At 36.8% G+C, this 18342-nt stretch overlaps 1 protein-coding gene across 3 annotated transcripts in view; it reads left to right on the top strand.

The window, feature by feature from the left end:
* The window catches only part of LOC123531281 (oxidoreductase NAD-binding domain-containing protein 1-like), a 96541-nt gene that overhangs the window by 28254 nt on the left and 49945 nt on the right, over nt 1–18342 (top strand). For 2 of the 3 annotated variants that reach the window (XM_045312104.2, XM_045312103.2), the window contains exon 2: nt 9856–9907. In XM_045312104.2, coding sequence (XP_045168039.2) covers nt 9856–9907 — 52 coding nt within the window. Of the gene's footprint in view, nt 1–7915; nt 8036–9855; nt 9908–18342 lie in introns of all 3 variants that reach the window. The other variant, XM_053517505.1, reaches the window with a different exon arrangement.

Here is an 18342-nt window from a genome sequence, read left to right as displayed (position 1 = left end):
TAACGACCGAAATCCATAGTTCAGTCGAAAAACCTAGTTTATTGAACGTAAACCTGGGTTCACATTTGTAAACTATGGTTCACGCTTGTAAACCCAAGTTCACGGTCAAAAACATAGGTTCTCGCTCGTAAACATAGGTTCATATCCGTAAACTATGGTTCACGGCAAGCCAATTATCCAATAATTACTTTCTTGGTCGAAAAACTAGGATTATCAAATATTAAACTATATTTACGAGCGAAAACACAGGATAACGGTTGTAAACCATTGTTTATGTTCTTGAACCCATATTTACGTTCGATAAACTAGGTTTCTCGATTGAACAATAAATTTCGGTCCTTATCCTAAGTTTACGAGCGTGAACCTAGGTTTACGGGCGTGAACCTGGGTTCACGAGCGTGAACCATAGTTTACGAACGTGAACCTAGGTTTACGACCGAAAATCATAGTTTTGTTAGAGAAATCTAGTTTCACGCCCCTAAACCTAAGTTCACGCATGTAAATATAGGTTCATTTTCGTAAACTACGGTTTACGGTCACAGCCGTAAACCTAGGTTCACGCTCGTAAACCTATGTTCACGCTCGTAAACATAGGTTCACGACCGTTAACATAGGTTTACGGCCAAAATTGATAGTTGATTTGATAATCCTAGTATATCAATCCCAAACCATGGTTTACGTTCGATAAGCTAGGTTTTCGATTGAACTATGAGTTTCGGTCGTTATCCTATGAACTATAGTTTACCACGTTATCCTATGTTTTCGCTCGAAAAAATAGGTTAGTATTTGAAAAACCTGGTTTTACGTTCGAAAAACCTGGTTTATCGAACGTAAACCTAAGTTCACGCTCGTATACCGAAGTTCACGTTCGTAAACATAGGTTCACGTTTGAAAATATAGGTTCACGTCCATAAACTATGGTTCACGGTCGTAAACATAGGTTCACGTCCTTAAACATAGATTCATAGCCGTAAACCCATGTTCACGCCCGAAATTCATTGTTGATTCTATAATCCTAATATATCAACCGTAAACCATGGTTTACGTTTAATAAACTGGGTTTCTTGATTGAACTAATAAAAAATATGAGTTTCGGTCGTTATCCTATGTTTACGATCTTTATCCTATGTTTATACCCCCACCAAACATGTTTGAGGGGGGTATATAGGAGTCAGTTTTGTCGCGTTTGTCGCGTCCCGTCCCGTCGCGTCCCGAAATCTATTATCTCAGTTATTACCAAATGGATTTGATTCAAACTTAAAATACATGTTCCACCTTATCACCCACATCATGTGACACAAGGTGCATAACTCTTGACACCAAGTTTTCATGAATTATGTCCCCTTTTACTTAGAATTTAAGGTTAATTTTGTTGTATTTTCACTATATCCCAGTTATTACTAAATGGATTTGATTCAAACTTAAAATAGATGTTCCACCTCATCACCCACATCATGTGACATAAGGTGCATAACTCTGACACAATTTTTTTTATGAATTATGCCCCTTTTTACTTAGAATTTAAGGTTGATTTTGATGTATTTTCACTTTATCTCGGTTACTACTGAATGGATTTGATTCAAACTTAAAATAGATGTTCCACCTCATCACCCACATCATGTGCCCACATCATGTGACACAAGGTGCATAACTGTGACACCAAGCTTTCATGAATTATGTCCCCTTTTACTTAGAATTTAAGGCTAATTTTGTTGTATTTTCACTATATCTCAGTTATTACTAAATGGATTTGATTCAAACTTAAAATAGTTGTTCCACCTCATCACCCAGATGATGTGACATAAGGTGCTTAACTCTGAAATAAATTTTTTATGAATTATGTCCCCTTTTACTTTAAATTTAAGGTTGATTTTGATGTATTTTCACTATATCTCAATTATTACAAAATGGATTTGATTCAAACTTAAAATAGATGTTCCACCTCATCACCCACATCATGTGACACAAGGTGCATAACTCTTGACACCAAGTTTTCATGAATTATGTCCCCTTTTACTTAGAATTTAAGGTTAATTTTGTTGTATTTTCACTATATCCCAGTTATTACTAAATGGATTTGATTCAAACTTAAAATGGATGTTCCACCTCATCACCCACATCATGTGACATAAGGTGCATAACTCTGACACAATTTTTTTTATGAATTATGCCCCTTTTTACTTAGAATTTAAGGTTGATTTTGATGTATTTTCACTTTATCTCAGTTACTACTGAATGGATTTGATTCAAACTTAAAATAGATGTTCCACCTCATCACCCACATCATGTGCCCACATCATGTGACACAAGGTGCATAACTCTGACACCAAGCTTTCATGAATTATGTCCCCTTTTACTTAAATTTTAAGGCTAATTTTGTTGTATTTTCACTATATCTCAGTTATTACTAAATGGATTTGATTCAAACTTAAAATAGTTGTTCCACCTAATCACCCAGATGATGTGACATAAGGTGCTTAACTCTGAAATAAATTTTTTATGAATTATGTCCCCTTTTACTTTAAATTTAAGGTTGATTTTGATGTATTTTCACTATATCTCAATTATTACAAAATGGATTTGATTCAAACTTAAAATAGATGTTCCACCTCATCACCCACATCATGTGACACAAGGTGCATAACTCTGACACCAATTTTTCATGAATTATGTCCCCTTTTTACTTAGAATTTAAGGTTAATTTTGATGTATTTTCACTATATCTCAATTACTACTGACTGGATTTGATTCAGACTTAAAATAGATGTTCCACCTCATCACCCACATCATGTGACACAAGGTGCATAACTCTGACACTATTTTTCTTGAATTGTGTCCCCTTTTACCTAGAATTTAATGTTAATTTTGATGTATTTTCACTATATCTCATTCTGATTGGCTTAGAGCCAAAGGGAAGTAACCTTTTTTTAACCTTTGTACTGAGTTTCTTCCCCTTAAATTCCAGGAATTAGTCTATTTTTAGAAATCCTATTTTTAGATTTTCAATCTTTTTTATTATAAGTCCTATGTAAAAAGTAAAAACATTTTTCCGTGGTAACATGGGTCGGTAAGACACTTCTTTGTATTCACTTTTAGTGTATCTCTAATATTAGAGATTTAATATATTTACTAGTATTACTATACTAGTATTATACTAGTATTACTTATATGTGGAAGCCCAGGATGAAGTACTCCAAAGTATTTTTAAGATTCCTTATGGTTGCCATTCTTCTGTGACAAGACCGTATGGTGGGGGTATGAGTCACTCCTGTGACAGTTCTAGTTATGTTTGTAAACCCCGGTTCACGCTCATAAACCATAGTTTACGAATGTGAACCTATGTTTACGACGGTGAACTTTGGTTTAAAATCGTAAACCTACATTTACGAGCGTGAACTATGGTTCACGGCGTTATCCTATGTTTTCACTCGAAAATATAGGTTAGTATTCGAAAAACCTGGTTTATCGATTGTTAATCCTAGTTTTTCGACCGTGAACTACGGTTCACGAAATAATTGGACAATTGGCGTGTCAAACACACTATGTGGATATTTTTTATCATGTTTCCTTAAAAACGCCCTACTTTCAATTTTGTTGATGCACGGGATCCCCTCACAGGATCCCTCTTGACTCTCTGCACCCGGCATGGGCACCCTCTTCGACAAAATTTTCTGTCGACACCGGCACCCTCAGCTTCAGTGTTAGAATTTTGAGATGGTATTTTTATTGAAAACAACATAGGGTATAGGTCTGGGAGTTTTTACTTCCCTTAATATGCTTTTAAATTGAAAAGAAATCGGCATAACATTCATATTTAAATTTTATTATCAAATTTACTGATAACGACGGCGGAGCATTAGTGCCAGATGTATGTGTCATTTATTAACTCGAAATTATTATTGGCTGTAGCGAAAAACTGAGACCACTATTCTGTGGTACAACATGGATGGTACCTCGTATTTTTAGGTGTATTTTGACATATCTGTACCTTGTAAGAATTTGTTTTTGTTTTTTTTTTGGTTAAATTTCTTCCCTTTGTTGTTCCTGTCCTATGGACTTGTGGCAATATAGAAAACTGATTTCAAAACAATTTTACACAAGACTAGTGTTCCATGGGTGACCCTCTACTATATTCCTTCAAATAATTTTGATTCAGCAAAAAACATGGCCCCCAAGGGGATTTGCTTATTTTCCCCTATATGCCTATATAGAACTTTGAAAATCATTTATCAGAAACTGCTGGTCCGTTTTCAAAATAATTTTACACAAATGTTTCTTGGGTGACCCTCTACCAAATTCCTTCAAATAATTTTGATTCATTGAAAAAGTGGCTGCCTGGGGGAGGGACTCATTTTCCCATTTGGCTAAAACTTCTTGCATGAAACTACTGGCCTTATTTGAAAATAATTTTATTTGCAGTAACTTTAAGAAAATTTCAACTATATTTTCTGATAATTCTTTTGATTGATCTTGATTATGATTTTTAGCTCACCTGTCACAAAGTGACAAGGTGAGCTATTGTGATCACGCAGCGTCGGTCGTCCATTGTCCGTCCGTCAGTCCGTGCGTGGGTGTGTGCGTAAACTTTTGCTTGTGACCACTCTAGAGGTCACATTTTTCATGGGATCTTTATGAATATTGGTCAGAATGTTCATCTTGATGATATCTAGGTCAAGTTCGAAACTGGGTCATGTGCTTCCAAAACTAGGACAGTAGGTCTAAAAAACGAAAATCCTTGTGACCCCCATAGAGGCCATATTTTTCAATGGATCTTCATAAAAATTGGTCAGAATGTTCATCTTGATGATATCTAGGTCAAGTTCGAAACTTGGTCAAGTGCCGTCAAAAACTAGGTCAGTAGGTTAAATAAAAGAAAATCCTTGTGACCTCTCTGGTGGTCATATTTTTCATGGGATCTGCATGAAAATTGGTCAGAATGTTCATCTTGATCATATCTAGGTCAAGTTCGAAACTGGATCACGTCCAGTCCAAAACTAGGTCAGTAGGTCAAATAATAGAAAAACCTTGTGACCTCTGTAGAGGCCGTATTTTTCATTGGATCTGTATGAAAATCGATCAGAATGTTCATCTTGATGATATCTAGGTCAAGTTTGAAACTGGGTCAACTGTGGTCAAAAACTAGGTCAGTGGGTCAAATAATAGAAAATCCTTGTGACCTCTCTAGAGGTCATATTTTTCATGGGATCTGCATGAAAATGGGTCAGAATGATCAACTTGATGACGTTTAGGTCAGGTTCTAAACTGGGTCACGTCCGATCCAAAACTAGGTCAGTAGGTCAAATAATAGAAAAACCTTGTGACCTCTCTAGAGGCCATATTTTTCATGGGATCTGCATGAAAAATGGTCAGAATGTTCATCTTGAAGATTTCTAGATCAAGTTCGAAATTGGGTCAACTGTGGTCAAAAACTAGGTCAGTAGATCTAAAAATAGAAAATTCTTGTGACCTCCCTAGAGGCCATATTTTTCGTGGGATCTTCATAAAAATTGGTCACAATGTTCATCTTGATGATATCTAGGTCAAGTTTGAAACTGGGTCACGTCCGGTCCAAAACTAGGTCAGTCGGTCAAATAATAGAAAAACCTTGTGACCTCTGTAGATGCCATATTTTTCATTGGATCTCATGAAAATTGGTCAGAATGTTCATCTTGATGATATCTAGGTCAAGTTTGAAACCGAGTCAACTGCGGTCAAAAACTAGGTCAGTGGGTCAAATAATAGAAAATCCTTGTGACCTCTCTAAAGGTAATATTTTTCATGGGATCTGCATGAAAATTGGTGAGAATGTTCATCTTGATGATATTTAGGTCAAGTTCGAAACTTGGTCACGTGCGATCCAAAACTAGGTCAGTAGGTTAAATAATAGAAAAACCTTGTGACCTCATGTTGAGGCCATATTTTTCATGGGATCTGCATGAAAATTGGTCAGAATGCTCATCTTGGTGATTTCTAGGTCATATTCGAAATTGGGTCAACTGCGGTCCAAAACTAGGTCAGTAAGTCTAAAAATAGAAAATTCTTGTGACCTCCCTAGAGGCCATATTTTTCAATGGATCTTCATGAAAATTGGTCAGAATATTCACCTTGATGATATCTAAGTCAAGTTTGAAACTGGGTCACATGCGATCCAAAACTAGGTCATTAGATCAAATAATAGAAAAACCTTGTGACCTCTCCGGAGGTCACATTTTTTTATGGGATCTGTATGAAAATTGGTCAGAATGTTCATCTTTATGATATGTAGGTCAAGTTTGAAACTGGGTCACGTGCGGTCAAAAATTAGGTCAGTAGATCAATAATAGAAAAAACCTTGTGACCACTCTAGAGGCCATAGTTTTCATGGGATCTGTATGAAAGTTGGTCTGAATGTTCATCTTGATGTTATCTAGGTCACGTTTGAAACCGGGTCAACTGCAGTCAAAAACTAGGTCACTAGGTCTCAATATAGAAAGACTTGTGACCTCTCTAGAGGCCATATTTTTAATGGATCTTCATGAAAATTGGTGAGAATGTTCACCTTTATGATATCTAGGTCAAGTTCGAAACTGGGTCACATGCGGTCAAAACTAGGTCAGTATGTCTAAAAATAGAAAAACCTTGTGACCTCTCCGGAGGCCATATTTTTCATGAGATCTTTATGAAAATTGGTGAGAACGTTCGCCTTTATGATATCTAGGTCAAGTACAAAACTGGGTCACAGTAGGTCACATGAGTTCAAAAACTAGGTTACTGTGTCAAAGAATAGAAAAAACAACGTCATACTCAGTTCATGTGGGGGCAGGTGAACGATTCAGGACCATCATGGTCCTCTTGTTTGACCTTCTTGTCCTTAAGTGCAGTAATAACAGATGAGCGATATAGGGCCATTATGGCCCTCTTGTTTATATCTGAGGCTTCTACTTTTCTCTTAGTTTTTCATTACAGGTCACTTGAAAGCCCGAGTATCCAATTCCAGCTAATTTTCATGTTGGAATTTTAATTTCTAGTCTTAAACACCAATTTAGACCAAATAAAAGGGCGTTTCCAGACAGTGTGATAACTTTTGACTGTTGCTGTAGAGGGATGGCAGATATGAAATATCAGATTATAAAATAAGACATTCCATCAGAGCTCCAGACAAGCTGCGTATTTACGCAATGAAAGTTGCAGAAAACCCAAATGAATTCATACAGTGTGCGTACTGAAATACAATTAAAATTCCAAATACCCAATTCATTAAAAATCGCTTGTGTATAGAATTTTCTATATTATAGAACAGGTACGAGACTTTAACACAAGACATCAGACTGGTTATACGTTATGGCAGAACAGATAACTATTTATCAGAAAGAAGCACAGGACCCTTCAGTCTTACCGGTGTTGTACACAAAATATTATGCCGATAAAATGACTACTTCTAGTACTAAAAGAGGTCGTTGCAGCACAAATTAACAAAATAGAAGGATATTTTGTTGTTCAACAAAGACTTTTTCTGTTTGTGATAATATAGTGCCACCAAAACTGGCTGACATCTTATGGGAGAGCACATATTGTGGTGAATACATCATTCGGGATATTGTGTATGAACTGATTTTCGACTGCATTTAAAGTGCAAAAATATCCCATGAAACATTAAACAATTAGAGAAACAAAATATCCATCCCGGTTAAAGTTACACATAATTAGAACTATAAATTGAAATACACATGTTTATTGGCTTACAAGCATGTACATGTAGAAAAATAGTCGGACCTGGTTTATGATATATACTGTAACAGTAAGCATGTTTCATCCGGTGCAACTTAGCCAAAAGAAAAAACATGTTTGTGCCAGATAGGTGAAATACACAGCCAGATAGGTGAAATACCCAATTACTTTTGTAAAGCCTTGGTAATATTATTTTTACCCAATACAGATTTCAAATACCCAATTGCACCAAAAGCATTTCCGGAGCCCTGATCCCATTAAGCCGAACAAGTAAGCCTAACACCAGATATTTTCACTATCAACACCAGATCTACAAAATGGTACGAAGGTACTTATCATTATGCCTCTGCTACTTTTTATGCCCCCGAAGGGAGGCATATAGTTTTTGAACCGTCTGTCGGCATGTCAGTCTGTCCGCAATTTTCGTGTCCGGTCCATATCTTTGTCATCGATGGATGGATTTTCAAATAACTTGGCATGAATGTGTACCACAGTAAGACGACGTGTCGCGCGCAAGACCCAGGTCCGTAGCTCAAAGGTCAAGGTCACACTTAGACATTAAAGGATAGTGCATTGATGGGCGTGTCCGGTCCATATCTTTGTCATCGATGGATAGATTTTCAAATAACTTGGCATGAATGTGTACCACAGTAAGACGTGTCGCGCGCAAGACCCAGGTCTGTAGCTCAAAGGTCAAGGTCACACTTAGACTTTAAAGGATAGTGCATTGATGGGCGTGTCCGGTCCATATCTTTGTCAACCATGGATGGATTTTCAGATAACTTGGCATGAATGTGTACCACAGTAAGACGACGTGTGGTGTGCAAGACCCAGGTCCGTAGCTCAAAGGTCAAGGTCACACTTAGACGTTAAAGGTCATTTTTCATGATAGTGCATTGATGGGCATACCCGGTCCATATCTTTGTCATTCATGCATGGATTTTAAAATAACTACGCATGAATGTGTGGCACAGTAAGACGACGTGTCGCGCGCAAGACCCAGCATCGTAGGTCAAAGGTCCTAAACTCTAACATCGGCCAAAACTACTCATTCAAAGTGCCATCGGGGGCATATGTCATCCTATGGAGACAGCTCTTGTTTTTATGCCCCCGAAGGGAGGCATGTAGTTTTTGAACCGTCTGTCTGTCGGTCTGTCCGCATTTTTCGTGTCCGGTCCATATCTTTGTCATCGATGGATGGATTTTCAAATAACTTGGCATGAATGTGTACCACAGTAAGACGACGTGTCGCGCGCAAGACCCAGGTCCGTAGCTCAAAGGTCAAGGTCACACTTAGACATTAAAGGTTATTGCATTGATGGGCGTGTCCGGTCCATATCTTTGTCATCGATAGACGGATTTTCAAATAACTTGGCATGAATGTGTACCACAGTAAGACGACGTGTCGTGCGCAGGACCCAGGTCCGTACCTCAAAGGTCAAGGTCACACTTAGACATTAAGGGACAGTGCATTGATGGGCGTGTCCGGTCCATATCTTTGTCATCGATGGATGGATTTTCAAATAACTTGGCATGAATGTGTACCACAGTAAGACGACGTGTCGCGCGCAAGACCCAGGTCCGTATCTCAAAGGTCTAGGTCACACTTAGACATTAAGGGATAATGCATTGATGGGCGTGTCCGGTCCATATCTTTGTCATCGATGGATGGATTTTCAAATAACTTGGCATGAATGTGTACCACAGTAAGACGACATGTCATGCGCAAGACCCAGGTCCGTAGCTCAAAGGTCAAGGTCACACTTAGATGTTAATGGTCTTTTTTCATGATAGTGCATTGATGGGCGTGTCCGGTCCATATCTTTGTCATTCATGCATGGATTTTAAAATAACTACGCATCAATGTGCGACACAGTAAGACGACGTGTCGCGCGCAAGACCCAGCTCTGTAGGTCAAAGGTCCTAAACTCGAACATCGGCCATAACTATTCATTTAAAGTGCCATCGGGGGCATATGTCATCCTATGGAGACAGCTCTTGTTTTATCTAAAAACAACAACAATATATAAAAAGATTTTATCAGCATTTGCAGTCTTTCACTTGTTGTGAGACTACCCTTATCTTGAAGATCTGTCTTAGGCAATCAAAAAAACACCAAAAAAAACTGAAGACAAATATGTATTTCAGAATGATGAAAAGTGAGCACATAAGCAAAACAGCTGACAGCTCCAGGAATGAGGTATCATGTTTTGAATATTTCTTCTGCAAAGAAAAAGCATAACATAATCATTTGCACACATAACAGTGCTTTTTAACTCGGCTATAAGAAGAATGGAGGGCTATCCTACTCGACCCGGCGTTGGCGTCCTTCCGCATCCACACCTTGGTTAAACTTTTGATGCACTTCCTCATTATTATCTTTGTTGTTACTTGAGGGATGTGCTTCAAACTTAAAATAGTTATTCCTCATCATCACCCACATCATATGGCATGAGGGTTATAACACCAATATTTCATGAATTCTCCCCGTTTTTAGCTCTCCTGAACACTGGAGTTGAGGAATTGTGACCGGTCATTGCCCAGCGTGCGTCATTGGTCAACATTTGTCTTGTGAACACTCAAGAGGCCACAGTTGTGACCCAATCTTTATGAAACTTGGTCAGAATGTTTGTCTTGATGATCTTTAGGTCAAGTTTGAATCTTGGTCATGTGGGGTCAAAAACTAGGTCACCCAGTTAAATCTAAGGAAAAGCTTGCGAACACTCTAGAAGCCACAGTTGTGACTCAATCTTTATGAAACTTGGTCAGAATGTTTGTCTTGATGATCGCTAGGTCAAGTTCGAAATTGGGACATGTGGGTTAAAAAACTAGGTCAGTAGGCCAGATCAAAGGGAAATCTTGTAAACACTCCAGAGACCACAATTTAAGTTTGAAACTAATGAGAATTTATCAGAATATTTGTCTTGATGACCTCTAGGTCAAGTTCGAATCTTGGTCATGTGGGGTCAAAAACTAGTCAGACAGTCAATTCAAAAGAAAAGCTTGTGAACACTCTCAAGGCCATAGTTTTGACTCAATCTTAACAAAACTTAGTCAGAATGTTTGTCTTGATGATTTCTAGGTCAAGTTTGAAACAGAATGGTGGAATCAAAAACTAGGTCACTAGGCCAGATCAAAGGAAAGACACCCTATAGTCCACAGTTTAAATTTGAAACTTTAAACAGGCCAAGTTTATGACCATATCTTAGGAAATTTTGTCAAAATGTTTATCTTGATGATCTTTAGCCCAGTTTCGAATCTGGTCATAGGGGTTCAAAAACTAGGTCACCTGTGAAAATAATAGAAAAACAGTGTGTATGCAATAGGGGCTGCATTTTTAGCTCACCTGAGCACAGAGTGCTCAGGGTGAGCTATTGTGAATGCTCACCGTCCAGCCGTCTATCTGTCTGTACGTCCATCTACACTTTCCTTTAAACAACATCTCCTCCTTAACCACCAGGCCAATTTTGATGAAACTTCACAGGGATGTTCCTTGGATGGTCTTCTTTAAAAATTGTTCAAAGAATTGAATTCCATGAAGAACTCTGGTTGCCATGCCAACCAAAAGGAAAATCTTTAAAAATCTTCTTGTCCAAACCCACAGGTCATAGGGTTTTTGATATTTGGTATGTAGCATCATCTATTGCAGTCCTCTATCAAGATTGTTCAAATGATCCCCTTGGGGTCAAATATGGCCTAGCCCTGGAGGTCACTTGGTTTTCTATGGACTTATATAGGGAAAAACTTTGAAAATCTTCTTGTCCAAAACCACAGGTCATAGGGCTTTGATATTTGCTATGTAGCATCATGTAGAGGTCATCTACAAATAGTATTCAAATTATCTCCGTAGGGTCAAATATGGCCCCGCCCTGGGGTCACATGGTTTATTTAGACTTATATAGGGAAAAACTTTGAAAACCTTCTTGTCCAAAACCACAGGGCCTAGGGATTGATATTTGGTGTGTAGCATTATCTAGTGGTGAAAAATGGGAGGGCCCGCCCGTCCCTAGATTTGCCACCTAATGCCACTGTTTGCCACTTACTTCCATGGAAAAATGGTGGCAATTGGTGGAAATAGGTGGCATTAGCTGGCGTTTGGTGTAATTCAACTCTTTTTTCCACACAAGTGGTAAATTTGCCACCAAATGCGACTTTATTTTGGTGGTATTTAGATGGCATAAGGTGTAAATTTGAACATAATTTTTCTTTATGGTGGCAAAAAGGTGGAATCTGGTGGAAAGTAGAACATAGTTTTTTTTTCATGGTGGAAATTGAGTGTTGTTAAGTGGATAATACGGACTTAGAAATTTTTGTGATGTTTGATTTAAAAGCAAACTGTAAGACATTGGATTACCATGTACAAAAATCTTTACATGGACTCAGGGTGGAATCAAGGTATAATGGACACTAAATTTCAAACTTCAGGCCTAATTGACACGGACCCTGACTTTGCTCCACATTGAAAACAGCTCATAGAACACAAAATGCCCCCACCCCCACCCTTGGTGCATTCAGTAACTGTACAAGAAACAGAAATCATTTGGTAATTGTGCACTGGATGTTTGATGTACTGACCTCAAATCAATAATTATGGGTCATTTACAAGTCAAAAGTGACTTCTGTATCAAATTTTATCTTAGACCAAAGCATTCTCTAGTTATTGGGCAAAAAATGTTCTAGTGTTCTGGGTCAGTGTGACCTAGACCTTTGACCAATTGACCTCAGACCTCAGAATCAATAGGGGTCATCTGCTGGTCATAATCAACCTCCCTATTCAGTTTCATGATCCTAGGTCTAAGAGTTCTCAAGTTAATATCCGGAAACAGTTTAACTGTACCAGGTCACTGTGAACTTGATCTTTGACCCACTGAACTCAAAATCTACAGGGGTTATCTGCTAGTTATGACCAACCTTCCCATTCACTTTCATGATCCTAGGCCCAAGAGTACTAGAGTTATCATCTGGAAACTGCTTAACTGTTCCAGGTCACTGTGATCTTGACCTTTGACCTACTGGCCTCAAAGTCAATAGAGGTCACTGCTGGTCATGTCCAACCTCAATATAAAGTTTCATGATCTTAGGCCCAAGTGTTCTTGAGTTATCATTTGGAAACCGATTGGTCTACATACCGAACAACCAATAGACTGACGGACTGACCAACATCTGCAAAACAGTATAACCAGGCTCCTTCTTCAAAAGGTTTCGTTAAAATGAGAATAAGTCTATGCTGTCTCCAGCTGGACAAAAATAATATTCAGAGTGATATACAGAAAATGTGAACTTTGATTATTTTGTGAGACAGAATATTTATTATTATTTATTATATCTTTGTATTATATTCAATGTAAATATTAATAAGTCACTTTTTCAATCAACAATTCTGAAAGACAGAAAAAGGTGGAAAATAGGTGGCAACTAGTGGAAATTGGCTGTACTGGCTGAATCTGAAAAGATCATTTTTGAATGTGTCTGCAGCGTATTATTTCTGCATGAATGAAAGTTGGTTAAAGATAAGATTAATGAAAGACCAAGTTACAAGCTCCCACACTAATGTATAGAAACAACCCCAGGTGGAATTTGGGTCAGTTAAGATTCATATATGCAGGCAAACATCAGGTCAGATGCAAAGAAATAGTTCTTGCCTTTTCTCTTCATTAATTGAAAAAAAGAAGTGTATATAAAAGGATGCTTTTACAATAGCTTTACAACATAAGTATGTGACACCTTCTTTAGCTGACCAAAATAGTGTATGTGTGGAATCAATTTATCTGTGTAGTAATACCAAAATTTGAAAACTGGCATTTGATGAGTCAGTCAGGGAGAAAATGGAAACACATTGTGAGAGGTAACAATATTATACTGTTTATTTATTATCCCCCGACGAAAGTCGGAGGGATATAGTTTTGGCGTCGTCCGTCCGTCCTTCCGTCCGTCCGTCCGTCCGGAGCCATATCTAGGAAATGGTTGGGAATATTTATTTAAAACTTCATATACATGTTCACCACAATGAGTTCTTGCGGCCCGTCAAGTTTCAGTCAGATTGCCCAAGTAACACCAGAGTTATGGCCCTTAGAAGTTTCTAGTGTTAACTATATAGGGTACTATAAATATGGCAATTTCTGCATCATAACTTTTGATATATTTGACCTAGAACTATGAAACTTAAACAGAATTTAGATCACCATAATGTGGTTGTGTACACACAATTTCATTTGGATTTATTTGTAAATTAAGAGTTATTGCCCTTTAATTGTATAAAAATCCACATATTTGTACATAACAAACTTACCATTTGGTACAATTTCATTAAATTTCTTTCATTCTTTTCCATGAACATTTATTGTAAACATGTGAAGTTGTGTACCCACACCTGGCCACCCCCTTACCTTGATCCCACCCCCCCCCCCTCCCCCCCCCCCCCCCCCCCCCCCGACCCCCCCCCCCCCCCCCCACCACCCCACACCAAAAAAAAAAAAAAAAATTCATTCCTTATTTTAGATTTTTTTCAAACAAACTTCATATACATGTTCACCACTATGAGGTTATGGGGCCCATCAAGTTTCAGACAGATTGCCCAAGTAACACCAGAGTTATGGCCCTTAGAAGTTTCTAGTGTTAACTATATAGGGTACTATAGATCTATAGATATGCCAATTTCTGCATCATAACTTTTGACATATTTGACCTAGAACTATGAAACTTTAACAGAATTTAGAGCACTATAATGTGGTTGTGCACAGACAATTTTGTAAGGATTTCTTTTTGTAACTTCAGAGTTATTGCCCTTTAATTGTCTAAAAATCCACATATTTGTACATTACAAACTTACCATTTGGCAGAATTTCATTAAATTTCTTTCATTCTTTTCTGTGAACATTTATTATAAACATGTGAAGTTGCGCACCCACACCTGGTCACCCACTTGCCTTGGTCACACCCCCCCCCCCCCCCCCCCCCCCCCCCCCCAAAAAATTTTTTTTTTTTTTTTTTTTCATTTCTTATTTTAGATTTTTTTCAAACCTTCCAAGTTGTACCATTCCCCCACCTCACTTCCCCATCCAGTCATGCCCACCACTGATCATGCATCCTCTGCCCCCCCCCCCCTCCAACTTCACCCTTTTACCTTTTTTTTTTTTTTAATTTTTAATTTTCAGTCAATATTTATAATCAACATGTGAAATTTTGTTTCCTCTCCCATTCCCCTGCACCCCCACCCCCTAAAAAAATAAATATATACATATATCTATATATAGATATATATATTTCCATTCCTTTTTTTTTTTTTTTTTTTTTAAATGTTCAAACCTTCAACATGTTATGTTGTGACTGCACAAACCTTGCCCTCAGCCGTTTCAAGATATCTTACCTGTGTTCTCTTAAGGACATCTGATCTTTTAATGTACATGTAAAACAGCAACACCTGGTGCCAAACCACTCAAAGACAATATTTCATTCCCGTTAAACTTCAAGCTCACATTTCAATTAACTGCATTTAATTGTAAAAGCTAAGCTTATTACAGTAAGCATATCCCATTCAAAATAAATTCTTAAGTCAGGATCAAAGTATCATACATTTATTATGTACTCTTTAATTAAACATTTGTTTTCTGTTAAATTGATTTTGACTAATGAAATTATTTGCTTCTTATTAACATCCTTAACTTTTTGCTGGATATATCTTTTTGCCATTCCTCACCACAAACCCTTTCGGCGGGGGATACCAATTCATCGAATTTGCTTGTTTTTTTTAATTATTACTGGCTTTAACATTGTCTTACTTACTAAATCTTAACAAATACTTGAATTGAAACAACATTAATTTTACAAAACTGCTTGAAATTAAAATCAACAAATCTCCTTTTATGTCTTGGGAAGTTTGGCAGATGGATAAATCCCAGATAAAATTTCTGGAATATAGCTCAATCATGTTTATAACAGTGCTTGTAAAATTGTATCATTTTGTAATTATTTACATTATTGATTAGCACTTAGGATACAATATGTACTTTAAACTGTTCATACCAGGAACCTTCTGTGAAAAAAGTGCAACTTTGTGACATGATCTGCCTGCCTGACTGTATACCTGAGCAGCATACAGCTTATTACTGAATGAAAGAAACATATCAAGATAATTCTGAATCAGGTAAATATTATATGTTTTTATAAAAGCTAATGTTTAAATAACCCTTAATTTTACCTATCTCTTTTAAAGAAATACACCGATTAATAGAATTTCCTGGCATATTATATGAGAAATATTAATTATAAATGTGATGAAAAACCCGGCCAAGTGCCATTATTATCTTTTGCCAAAGGCATAGGGATATTATTTTTGGTGTTGTCCTTTCTGTTTCATCTGTCTGTCAGATTAACTGAAAATGCTTCTAATTGGAAAATTATTTTAGTAGCTTAGTCTATAGAATCACTAAACCTCATGTAATTATTATAAGCTCATTAACACTGCTCAATTATTTACTTAATAAAAGAAGTATTTCCGCTTGATTTGGTAAAAAATAGGGATATTTCCTGTATCTATTAATGGATGTTCATGAAACTTTATAAAAATGTAGATCACTATAGGTTAGAGACCACCAATTGTTTTCCCATAGACTTACATTGTAACATTATGGCGTGTACGGCCTTTCTACCAAAATATCGGACGAAAAACATATGAATAGTGATACTTTATTTAAGTAATTTTCGTGTGAATGAGATGACCCTCTGTTTACATCATTGACATGGCGGGAGAAATTCGTTTGATAAAACTTTTTTTCAATACACATAAAATGCAGCAAATTTTGTCAAAATGTATAATAAAATACTGTAAATGCAGTGAAAAAATATCAATTTTGAAAAAATTATCACTTCCTGGGTTTGTTTACATGACTGACCAATCAGAACGCACAGACGTTACCTTATTCCCAGGTATACACTTACCTCATTCCCAGTAAGTTCCCTGTACTTTTTGGAATTGGTGGTCTCTGACCTATAGATGAATGTTTCATATCACGTTTTCCAATTTTACAGTGATATTGTGAAACATGATCCAATACCAAATGTCTTACAAAGTTTCATCAAGAAATGTTCAGTTTTAAGAAAGATATGGAGAGTTAACTGAGGTCACCCCCTGTCGATTTATATGCCCAGACTCAGTCCCTGTCGTCGTCAGATTGCATCTTTTCGTGAAAATTTCAGTTATCTGCATTTGATTTGACTTGGAAGTTGAAATACGATTCATTCCGTAAAAAATAGAAATAAGGTCTAAAAATTTTGATCATTCTCTAACATTACAGAGATAAAAATGATCCTTTTTGGCCCAAACGCTCAGATGAAAATGGGCACACCTGTTAAAAAAAGAGGCCACAATTTTAAAAAAAGATCAAATTTCACGCTTATTTTTTCACGAAAACGTCTTTCTACATCATTTACGACAGATTTGTGGCCATTTACATTACCTGTGATGGCTTCCGACGAAAGTCATGTTTTAGCTCTATTATAGGTTAGAGACCACCAATTGTTTTCCCATAGACTTACATTGTAACATTATGGTGTGTACGGCCTTCCATACATCGAAACATGTATATCTAATTAAAAGTTTTTCAAGAACTATCTTAGTTCTACCAAAATATTGGACGAAAAACATATGAATAGTGATACTTTATTTAAGTAATTTTCGTGTGAATGAGATGACCCCCTGTTTACATCATTGACATGGCGGGAGAAATTCGTTTGATAAAACTTTTTTTCAATACACATAAAATGCAGCAAATTTTGTCAAAATATATAATAAAATACTGTAAATGCAGTGAAAAAATATCAATTTTGAAAAAATTATCACTTCCTGGGTTTGTTTACATGACTGACCAATCAGAACGCACAGACGTTACCTTATTCCCAGGTATACACTTACCTCATTCCCAGTAAGTTCCCTGTACTTTTTGGAATTGGTGGTCTCTGACCTACAGGACAGCATTGCATGTGCAATTTCCATCAGGATCACTTCAGTAACCAGAGTTATTGCCCTTTAATTGTTTTTCAGTCCATAAATTCCTACATAACAACTAATCCATTGATAGATATTCATGAAATCTGACCAAAGTGTAAATCGCTTTGGAGCAATGGTGCTTCCACATCTTTCATCAAATCTCAAGTTCTTGCATTGTTATTGCACTTTTATTGATTCAAGATGCATGTATTCCCACAAAACAATGTATCCTTTTGAGTAAATAGAAATTTTTCTACAATGTAGATTTTGATGAAACTGTTCACAGTTTTAATAAAGATGTGGCATATTATTTGACAAAGATTAAGTTTGTAGAGTTTGTTGTTATGTCAGTGAGTAAGTTCAGTCTTTTGATTTCATATTTCCTAGAGGAAATTTACAATTTTCTGCAAAATCATTCAGAATGTTAGGAAAAATATATCTTTTAATAGATGTATGGTTTTCTGTTACAGATGTGTGCTGGAAAATGGCTTTACATCCAAAGGAGCGAAATTTGGAGACTTAAGCCATCCTGGAATATGAAAAAATAAGGCTGCATTGACAACATCCTGATCCTCGTGTTCAGATCTTTTGTGATTTCTTGTGAAGGGTCTTTGATTTTTGCATAAAAATAAAGAATATATTAATATAAT

The sequence above is a fragment of the Mercenaria mercenaria genome, chromosome 11, assembly GCF_021730395.1.
Source record: "Mercenaria mercenaria strain notata chromosome 11, MADL_Memer_1, whole genome shotgun sequence".
Classification (NCBI taxonomy): Eukaryota; Metazoa; Mollusca; class Bivalvia; order Venerida; family Veneridae; genus Mercenaria; species Mercenaria mercenaria.
Note: the sequence above shows the minus strand (reverse complement) of the source record. Positions and strands in the feature narration are given on the sequence as shown.